General features: G+C 53.2%; 2 protein-coding genes across 2 annotated transcripts in view; both read left to right on the top strand.

The window, feature by feature from the left end:
• Window positions 1-1,315: 1,315 nt before the first annotated feature.
• Window positions 1,316-3,001, top strand: LOC122462019 (coiled-coil domain-containing protein 33-like). The gene is made up of 2 exons (XM_043524055.1): window positions 1,316-1,625; window positions 2,430-3,001. Exons 1-2 carry the CDS (start codon window positions 1,316-1,318, stop codon window positions 2,999-3,001), a joined length of 882 nt encoding a protein of 293 aa, XP_043379990.1.
• Window positions 3,002-4,818: 1,817 nt separating this feature from the next.
• Window positions 4,819-11,007, top strand: part of LOC122461940 (coiled-coil domain-containing protein 33-like) — a 172,113-nt gene continuing 165,924 nt past the window's right edge. The window contains exons 1-2 of the mRNA XM_043523737.1: window positions 4,819-4,960; window positions 5,526-5,729. Coding sequence (XP_043379672.1) covers window positions 4,820-4,960; window positions 5,526-5,729 — 345 coding nt within the window. The 5' untranslated portion in view covers window position 4,819. The remainder of the gene's footprint in view (window positions 4,961-5,525; window positions 5,730-11,007) is intronic.

Raw genomic sequence — 11,007 nt, 5'->3', positions numbered from 1 at the left:
GGCTGTGTCTGAGTGCACCTGCTTGAACCTCGTGCTGAGGGACATCACCCGCCTTGCTGGGACCCCCACCTTCCTTTCTAAGGCCCATGCTGTGGTGAGGCTGAGGGCATGGGACATCCTCCAGCCTGCACCAGCGTCTGTCGGCTTCACCGATCCCAATCTGCACAAACTGCCCTTACACTGTTCCCAACAACTCCTTCCTGGCCAAGTCACGAGTCCACACTATCACCCTCATCCTCCTCAGCCAGGTCAGGCACCACCCCTTGCCGGGCTGCAGAGACTCAGCCTTCCTGGGGATGCCACCCTACCTCTCCATCTGCTCCTTCAGCTTATCCTATGGGGCTCTTCCTTCTCCCCTTGTGCTCTGTCTGACCCCTTAGGAGGGCCCTCTTTGCCTCAGCTGCAGCCACTCCCTGTGCGCTGAAGACTCTGCCTCTCCCACTGCAACCCCCTGTGTCAAGAATGTACAGACAAACCCAAGTGTGCCCCTGGCAGGTGTGAACTGGAGCCATATCTAAGGGAGAACCAATGACCAGAGATCAGCGAGATGTTGAGAGCCCTGCACACCCTTGACTCCCATTAGCACTTCCACAGGCAGGATCAGGCCCCAGCTCCTCAAGCCTGGCCTATACTGAGTATGTCCCTCAGATGCATACCTCCTCCAATATAGCACGCTGTGTGTTATAGCAAGGCATTGCCTTGGCTCGCTCCCTGGGGAAAGGCTTCCTCCCTCATTCAGCAGCAAGCTGTGTTTGCTGGAAGGCGGTGCCAGTTTGCATCTAGTTACCTGGTTTCATGGCAAACAAACTGAGTTCAAAGCACCGCTTCCTCCCCCTCCCCTTCTCCCTCCTGTGGAGCCCGGGAGACAGGAGGTCATGCTGTGGATCGCTCTGTGCAACACACTCAGCTTGGCTGCTCTCCTGGAATCACCAAAGGACGCCCCACTACCCCCACCCGCCCCGGGGCTGATATGGTTTGTGAATGCCCACTATGACTGAAAAGATGTGACAGGGACATGCCACCGACAGGTAGCTCCAGGCACTTTGCCACTACAAAGGAAAGCAACCATTTTAAAGAAAATCCAGGTTTGGAGGGGAGAAACGAGAGCTCGGCTGTTGGCCCGTGCATGGAAGTGATGCCTGAAACCGTGGGCTCCTCTCTAGAGGGCTGTCTGCTGTGGCAAAAGGAGGGACTCACTGCAGACTGGGGCACAGATCTGCTAGATCTCAGGGCATTTTAGGGGGATCACAGAGCAATCAGTGGCTGCCTGTTGTCCATGGTTCCCTGCCCCCATTCCCTGGGAAAGGCTCTCCCCATGGCTTACAGGGCGGCAGAACCCCGCATCCCCATGACCCTGCAAAGGGCACAACTGAAGGCTGAGGAGAAGACCCTCGACTTTGAGTTTGAGGTGGTGAATGTGCAGTTCAATGAAAAGGGCCGATATGCCCTGAGGCTGACAGTGGAAAACCCACTGCTGGAGGGGTCCGGGGCTGGGGTGTGCCTGCGGGTGAATGAGGGAGATGTACTCTATACCAGCTCGGGGACCACTGACGTCATTGAGCAAAGCAATCTCAGCGAGATCTACGCCTTTGAGAGGAAGAGGTTCCTCTTCACCTTGCCCAAAGGTAAGAGGCTGGCTGTGAGGGGCCAGGGAGGAGTGAGAGGCCCACCCCTGAGCCTTTCATTGAATTCAGAGCTCACCAGCTCAGGATCGACATAGGGACCGATTCGTCACCGATACCTGGAATCCAAGGGCTTGAGTCCCGCTTGAGCTGTGGCCCTTAGACTGGCATTAAAGGGTCATAGACCAGGCCTAAACCTAGGCATACCCCAGTGCCAGCTCTGAAGCAGGCCATGGGCAGGCTGGTCATGGAGTGTGGATGGGCTGGGGCAGAAGGGAGCATCAGATGCAGGGGAGCACATGACTGGGGCAGGAGTGGGCATCAAACCCAGAGGAGCTCAGGGCTGAGGCGGGTGGGGGTGTCAGACCCAGGGGAGTGCGGGGCTGAGGCAAGAGGGGGCGTCAGACCCAGGGGAGTGTGCGGCTGGGGCAGGAAGGGATGGTGAGACCCAGGGAAGCACGAGGCTGGGATAGGAGGGGGCGTCAGACCCACGGGAACATGGGGCTTGGGCAGGAGGGGGCATCAGACCCAGGGGAGCGCGGGGCTTGGGCAGGAGCGGGGGGTCAGACACAGGGAAGGATGGGGCTGGGGCTGGGGCAGGCAGAGGCGTCAGACCCAGGGGAACACGGGGCTGCGGCAGGAGGGGGTGACAGACCCAGGGGAGTGCAGGGCTGGGGCAGGAGGGGGCGTCAGACGCAGGGGAGCCCAGGGCTGGGGAAAGTGGAAGCCACTTTCCTGAGATAATTCAGCCATTGAGCTCCAAACTTGGCTTTTGTAACATCTGCTTGTGGGGTTTTTGGGACCCAGGATTCTGCAAGAATGACAAGAACCATGATGTGCGACTCCGGATCGAGGCCCTGCAGCTCCGTGGGCCCTCACTGAAGAGCAGCCTCCGGGCCGGGGAAGCCTTCTTCGCCATCTACCCCCGCACCAACCAGCCAAGGATGAACCTCTTCGCTGGGAAAGATGAGGACCTGTACCACTACAGCAACATCATGGCACTGCTGCGGGTGGGCGAGGATGAGCTGGCAATGCATTGTGGGAGGCTGGCCTACGCCGTGTCCTTCCATGAGCACCGACTGCCTGCGAGGAAGGAGACACCAGTGTCTTCCTACCAGTTTTCACCCTGGCTGTCTGCAAGGAAGGATGGGGAACAAGATGGGGTGTATACCCCAAGAGTGCCCTTCCCAGCACCCCTCCTGTCTCTGGATGGTCCCCTTCACAGCTACCCCTGCTCTACTCCAGAAGCATTGACATCATCTGCTTATCATTTGCCACCGATAGAGTCCCTCACCCTCTCTGCTGAGGTAGGGAATGCAGGGTTGCCAAGGTGTGCAGGGAAAAGCCTGCTGTGCTGCAATAGACAGGAATCCTGGTGAGACAGGCAGGAGCTGGAGGGGTGACTCAGGGGGCCAACCTTCAGGTTTAAGTGCAAGATGCCAATGCTGCCACACTGAAATCATAGACTATCAGGGTTGGAAGGGACCTCAGGAGGTCATCTAGTCCAACCCCCTCCTCAGAGCAGGACCAAGCCCCATTTCCTCCCTAAATGGCCCCCTCAAGGATTGAACTCACAACCCTGGGTTTAGCAGGCTAATGCTCAAACCACTGAGCTATCCCTCCCCCCAGGGTTGTCAGGTGTCTGGTTTTTGACTTCAATGGCCAGTCAAAAAGGGACTGTGACAGCTCCACAGTCGGAGGCACAGAGGGACTAAGGCAGGGTTCCTGCCTGCCCTGGCTCTGTGCAGCTCCCAGAAGCAGCCGGGATGTCCCTGCAGCCCCTACACGCAGGGATGGCCATGGGGGCACTGCACATTGCCCCCACCCTGAGCACTGGTTCCACAGCTCACATTGGCCAGGAACTGCAGCCAATGAGAGCTGTGGGGGTGGTGCCTGCGGGCGGAGGCTGTGCGCACAGCCCCCTGGCCTCTCTGCCTAGGAGCCGGACATGCCGGCTGCTTCTGGGAGCCGCCTGAAGTAAGCGCTGCCTAGCCAGATCCTGCACCTCAACTCCCTGCCCCAGCCCTAAGCCCCCTCACAGACCCTGAACCCCTCATTTCTGGCCTCACCCCACCCCTGCCAGAGCCCATACCCCGACCTCCTGCCCAAGCTCTGAGCTCCCTCCCACACTCCAAACCCTCAGCTCCAGCACAGCGCCCACTCCCCCTCCCGCATCCCAATCCCCCACCCCAGCCCTGAGTCCCCTCCTGTACTCCGAACCCTTCCACCCCCTCCTGCACCCCAAATCCCTCATCCCTACCCCCACCCCAGAGCCCACACCCCCAGCCGGAGCCCTCACCCCTCAAGTACCCCGACCACCTGCCCCAGCCCGGTGAAAGTGAGTGAAGGTGGGGAGAGTAAGCGACGGAGGGAGAGGGATGGAGTGAGCGAGGGTGGGTCCTCAGAGAAGGGGCAGGGCAGGGTGGGTCCTCGGGGCAGGGGCAGGGCAAGGGTGTTCCATTTTGTGTGATTAGAAAGTAGGCAACCCTACGATGAAATCCCAGTAGGATCCACACAGCTTACTGCCCTTCGAAGCCTCGGGAATCTGGCACTAGTGGAACTATGACCATGTAGCTGTGGCATTGGTACAAACCCCAGTGCAGTTGCAGCTACACTGGTGTTTGCCGGCAAACCTATATCGACAGGGATGTCCCAGGGGGCTGGCCCTTTAAGAGGAGATGAGTAGGAAAATGATTGTGGTCAGATGACAGGAAGGTCATGTGACTAAGGCAAGGCCTAGGGATATGTGGAAGTGTGCTGGGTGAGAAGCTGGGGAGCTATAGCTGGTTTGCAATACGACCTAGTATTCTTTAAGCAATGTATGACCCAATGTAGTTCCCTTTTCAACCAGTTCCTTATCCCCTTTCAATTCTCATATTAATTCCCATCTTCTCTAATTTAACTAATAATTTCTCATGTGGAACTATATCAAATGCCTTACTGACATCCAGGCAGATTAGATCTACTGCATCTCCTTTGTCTAAAAAATCAGTTATCTTCTCAAAAGAGATATTAGTAACTTTGTTACTACCTCTTGAATCCAACAAGGCTACTTACTTTTTGCAGTTCACCAAGCTTGGAACAGATCATTTGACTTTAGGAAACATCCTAACAGCCCTTTCTTATCTTAATCACCTGTTAATCACTCTGTTTATAAAAAAGTTCTGACTCCCTGCCTCAGGGGCCCAAGCTGGGAGATGTCTCCTGTCTCCTCTGCAGAACTCATTACATTGCACACTCAGGCTGCCTGCCTGAAGCCTGCAGTTTGGGGAGTGCAAATGCCCCTCCAAACTCCATCCATAGTACAGAGTCTGGGCATGATCCAGAGCCTGGAGAAGGTGAGGCCTTCCCCTGGATCCCGAGGAGATGAGCTGCTGTGTGGACAGCTGCCTCCTCGTGTGGCTTTCCTGGCAGCATGGCTCCAGCCAGAACCATGCTCTTATTGGCAGGATGTATTTGTAGCTGAGCAGCAGAGGCCTCAGATGGGTCCCAGAAGGAGGCAGAGTTGTATTGGCACCCGACCTGATCACTGCATGGCAATCCAGTGGGTCTGCATAAGACAGCACCATGGAGGATGGCCAGTTCCCTAGCTCTTCCAGCTCTCACTAAGCCCCACGGAGCCTGACCCTGCTTGGAGAAGTTTCTGGGGGTTCCAGGGAAAGGTGCCATAGAGGCAGTATTCTTCCCTGTGGAGCCCAGGGCAGAGAGGAACCCCTCCACCACCTTGGCAGAGAGGGGTGGTCTGGTGCATTTTGGGTAAGAGCAGGTCTGCTTTGGGAGACCATGAGGCTACTGGGGACTGGAAGGGAGCAGACAGGCCAAGATGTGCTGAATTTCTGACAGCACCTCGGCCTGCATCATGGCTGGCTCCTTCTGAAATATTGCTTGTTGTCTTCTCTTTAGCAGGTGCATGAGCTGCCTGGTGAGCCTGACCAAAGAGCCTTCCCAGAGCTAAGGAATGACTCTGCAGATGAAGTCTGCTCCTCCTCCTCTCCCCCTTCCTCACCAGCTGTGCCAAGGCGATTGCTGAGCAATGCCAGTTTCCACCTCTCTTCACCAGGACACAGCCCCGAGCTGGGATCCCAGGACCCCTTCGCTGGGGTGCAGGTAAGTGAAGGGGTTTGCCTCATTGTCTCATCCACTGGATGCGAGGCTCTGGCAGCAGATGGTGTTCTTTGCTGGAGACTTGCTGGGGAAATGAGGCATCATGCCATTTCCTGGGCTGCTTTGGTTGTGGGTTCCAAGTTATCTAGACTGGAACTGGACCAGGTCTATTTAGACTATCCTATCCAGTCCATCCCTCAGGCTCTGAGTGAGGATGCCCCAGGTCACGTATTATCCAGTGGTTTTTGAAATGACCCATGGGATTTGACTTCCATCACCCCCCTTGGGAGATCCTTCCAGTCTCCTGGGCCTCACTGCGGGAAATGCTTACCCAGGCTACATGTATCTAACTTGAAGCCAGTGGAGTTCCCCAGAATGAATTTGATCAGTTTGACTCTTCATATCTTGTCCTAGCCCAGTCCCGCCCGTCCCCTGCCATTGCATTGCTTCCCTCCTGCCATATGGTGCTCCAGTGAGGTTGAGAGAGAGAAAAAAAATGGGGCCTTGGAAACACAAGATCTGAATCCAGTGTGGGAAGCAAGCCAAAGCATTCCAGCTGATTCATTCCTGCTGCCTGGTGATTCAATTATGAGGGGAGGCCAGGGGGAATTGCTCAGCCTCTTGCTAATCTCCCTATTCTTAGTGCTCTGTTCCTACACTCTGTCTATGCTACACTAGTGTGAGCGCTTCACAGACACTAGTGAATTTATCCTCCCAGCCCCTCTGGGAGGTAGAGGTGGCTGAAGCCTTTGATCCTGCCTTTGTATTGTTGGTAGCTGGAGCAGTATTAATATATGGAGCTGCGGCTGCTGATTGTGCAGATTCCAGGAAGGAGAGCTCCCAGGAGCCTGTGACATCACTCTGCAAAAACTGCAGTCACTGGGGTTTGTGATTCCGGTGCTTATAGAGTGGCTGGACTGCACTGTACTGGAAGAGGGGGAGGGAGCATGTCCCTGACTGACTATGAATGAACATACTGGTCAGGCCACACCGAGCTCTTGCCGGTTCCATCTCTTGCTTTGGATCCGAGCTGATAAGGAGGCCTCACCTTCTGGTCTCAAGGGGGTGTTGCATGGTGGTTGCAATCTAGATCATCGCCAGGGATTGAACCGGGCACCTCTGGGGTAAAATCACAAGCCCCTATGTCTTGAGTTGAAGGATTAAAGCCCAGCTTCTCCTAGGTATTTAGATACCTAGTGCTTAAGGATCTGGGTCTAACCCCCCTCCTCTCCCCGCAGCTGGGAGCTGTAGCAGAGTCCTACCTTCTTTGGATCAGACTCGGGGGGGGGCTCATGATGATGACGACACACCATGCACAGAGGGTTATAATTATCCAGTCCATGACATGCCCAGTGCACAGGCCCTGAGCACCCCCTCCCCTGAAGTACAGGAGAACTCACACCATTCCCACCCCATCTGGGATGTCCTACCTCCCCAGAGGGGACAAGATTTCACCTGATAGGACCAGCTTTGTTGTCGTCATGCTCAGGGGGGCTTTTAATTATTTTTTTAAGAAACCACAGGTTTGGGAGATGTTTTCACCCTTTCCCATGATCATTGTGACCCCAGATGCCAGAGAATGAAACTGACTAAAAGCAAAAGTGAAACCGATCAGTTTGTTTTCACTGCCCAGATGTGGAAGAAACCACCTGCAGGAAGTGGTGGATGAATGTTTTAAACATTGATTCAGTTTCTCTAATCTCAGGAGTTATAGTTGCAAACACAGGGAGACGCCTAATCAGTGTTGCCAACTCTGGCAATATTGAGTGGGTTGCTTAAAGCCTCAGCTCCTTGAGACCAGTGATTATGGGAGGATTTCAGTTGTTGTTTTCTTTCAAGTAAGCTTTTTAGCCCTCAGGGAGAGAAGCTGGAAAAAATGAGACTTCTAAAGTTTCGAACTAAAAGGCAAAAAAACAGGGTAAACGTATTATTTTTGTAACATCTCATGATTTTGGGGGCCTGACTTGTGACTTTGGAAGTGCTTTGGGGTGGCAATACCACATCTTTATTTTACTGCATCGTTATCGCTTGTATTAAGGCCCCAGTCAGGAATCGGGGCCCCAGTGTACTCGGTGTTATGCAAACATGTCATAAATTGGCAGCCCCAACTATCCTGTCCTCTGTGGGGTTTTTTGTTTTGTTTGTTTGGGTTTTTTAATGATAATAAACACTCAGGCAGAGTCTTTGGGCCTGATTCTCATTTACACATGGGCTCCCTTACACTGATCTGGTTGTGTAAAGGGGCCTTGTAGTGGGGTAAATATAATTTAGGTTCAGAGGGGTGCAAAGGGACTGTCGTGAACATGTGAACCTTTGCCTTTCTTAATCCTTGTTGCATGGAGAACCAACAGTTCCTTTTCACTGATACTAGCGAAGCCCTAGGCTTTATGGGCCAGCTCCTGTGAGGTGCTGAGCACCTTGTCCCATTGAAGACCGAGAGAGTGGAAGGTGCTGAGCATCTTGGAGGAAGCCTTCAGCATCTTGAAGCTAGAGCTCATCGGCATACAGCCAGCGCTGCTGAAAGTGGAGACATTTGTCAATGGCAAGAAGAGAGGGAGCCTCTCCCCCCACCCCGCATAATAAGCAGAACATTCACTGGGTGGAGAGGATTATTGGTGAGCCTGGATTGAGTTTGCCCAGCAACTGTGTAGGTGCAAGCCCTTTGGAACAGGGGGCGAAGGAAATCAATAGCAATCAACATGAGCTGGAGTGATTGCAAGGTAAAGTTAAGGTAGCAGCCTCAGCATGAGCTGGGGGTGGCAGAGAAGGCATTAGCAAATGCAGTTTATAACCTCAGTTCTCAGGTCCCCAGGGGGAGTGTGACAAGCTAACGCAGCAATAAATCGTGCTGCACTGATGTAACTCTGGAATGACTTTATTTAAAAATTGAAAACCAGGAAGGAGGCAAGTGTTAACTCTGCATTCTCCTGGTTAAGGGGGAGATTAATGCACCTGTGCACTCTGGTGACAGAAGATCCGATGGTGACTGGATGTTTCTGTTGCTCTGTGTGGGGAGGAAAACACACTTATTTATATATTTGTCATCAAAATACATTACCTGGCATCTAGGGCTGGATCCTCAGCCCCTGCAGCTGGAGGGCTTCCCTCAAAGGTCTGGCTTAAGATTCCCCTGAAGCAGAGGATACTGTGAGGGTGCGTGGGGAGTGCAGCTGGCCTAGCTAGCTCAGTGGCATACACAGCTCACTCCCTTTTTACGCCAAGGGAGCTTGTTGGGGGTGGCGCAGGTGGGGGGAGCATATCACACGCAGAGGGAGGAGTACAGTCTAGAGTACACTGATCATAGAACAGTTCATATGGGACTATGGCGCAGCATAAAGACTAAAGGCTGCTCTAAGTTACACCTGGAAGCATTTTGGTTCGTAGCGTCCCCCTGGGTCTGCTTAGGGTCACCTTTCCACTCCCACTCTTCAGTTTAGTCACAGTGCAGCTATGGAGTCTGTCCCTGCTGTATCGGGCAACATACAAAAGCCACACCAGTGGAAGATGTGTTACTGGAACATGCTGGACACTACAAAACTGACCAGCTCTGCAATGTACTATCATGTAGCTATAATAGTTAAGATTTCAAACAAGTCTAAGGCCACTTGGGAATCTCCTGGTTTTCCCTGTGAGAGGCAGGATGAATCATGATTATGTAATTGGCCAGAGACCTGGCTGCAAGTATTTGCTCTTCTACCATTGATTTCTTGTTTGACATGGACAAGTCAGTGCATCTCTCTGTGCTTTAGTTCCCCATCTGCGCATTGGAGATAATAGCACTTCCTGACCTTAGGGGTGGGGTGGGGTTGTGAGGTTAGATACTTTAGAGTGTGAGGTGCTCACATACTATGGTAATGTGGGCTATAAAGGTACTTAAGATAGGTAGACTGTGCTGCATATCATAGCAATTACAGGGTTAGAACTCCTGCTCCATGTGTGCCTGGCATGTGAGCTAAAGGGGACTTGCTGTTAGTGCTATAGGGTCTATGACACACACTCTCAAGACTGGAAGTTTTCTGGAAACCAATGGCTTGCTGTTTGATGTCTGTGAGGTGCCTAGTCCACATGGGGATGTTTTATTAATAATAATGCTTAGAACACAAGCACAAGGCCAGGCTGGCAGCGTGCCTTACACGTACCCTTTTGCACTGGTTATTTCATCCCCACTGCTGCTCGGCTCCCACCATACACCCTCCCTCACAGTCAGGACAGCATCTGGTCCTGTGCCAGCATTGAACTGCAGATCGCTGCACTGGCAATCATCACCATAGTCTCCTCTCCTTGCTCTCCTCTCACGGCTTTTCCCCTGCATTAGCTGTCCAGTTGTATGCAATTCTGTACATCATAGGCATGGCTCAACCCATGACATAAATCATCAGAGGCCTATGGCAGTCGATGGAGCTACACCAATTTACATCAGCTGAAGATCTGGCTCCATGTTCTTTACTATGTTGAACAACTGCTGTTCATGGATCTCCTTCTCTCTTCCCTGTCTCTGCTTCCCTCCTGTGCCTCCCCTCCACGTGGACCTGCTCCTCCTATCCAGCCCCTGCCAATGAGGCTGGATTCAGGATTATCCATAACCCCCCTTGGAAGTGCTGGATGGGCAGGGATGATTGCTGAGAATATGCAGGCTCTGACCAAAGGCTGAAGGAAGGAACCTAAGGGAATACCCAGCAGAAAAATCCCACAGCCTCCTAACACACAGACTAGGGGGCTTGTTTAATAGACCACAGGTTTGCTGCCTTGTTTCTCAAGTATTGTTAAATCAATGCATAGAATCCCCTTTGCCCGAGTAGAATACACAGCGCACCTACCGAATTCTATTATTTTTTTGGCCAAGAGATCTGGTTTCCAACTTATTGGGTTCTGATCAATCATGCAGGCCCAATGGCTTCAATGGAAACAGGATCGGGCCCTTGATTGCTGCTGAGTACCATTGGATGTCATTTCATGTGCATCACCGACTGGCTAAGTAAACCTCTATTGCATTCTTCTTGTTTCCCTTAGTGGGGGTTAAAGCTTCAGCTTGGAGACCTGGACTCCAATGTGGCTTGGGTCACAAGTGAAATGAGTTTGAGGATCTCAGGCTAGGCCAGAGGTGGGCAAACTATGGCCCGTGGGCCACATCCAGCCTATGGGACCGTCCTGCCCAGTCCTTGAGCTCCCAGCTGGGGAGGCTAGCCTCCAGCCTCTCCCCTGCTTTTCCTCCTCCTCCACAGCCTCAGCTCGCAGTGTCGCCAGTGCTCTGGATGGCAGGGCTGCGAGCTCCTGCTGGGCA

This window comes from Chelonia mydas, chromosome 10 (genome assembly GCF_015237465.2).
Source record: "Chelonia mydas isolate rCheMyd1 chromosome 10, rCheMyd1.pri.v2, whole genome shotgun sequence".
In the NCBI taxonomy this organism is placed as follows: Eukaryota; Metazoa; Chordata; order Testudines; family Cheloniidae; genus Chelonia; species Chelonia mydas.
This window is presented reverse-complemented; position numbering and strand designations above follow the sequence as displayed.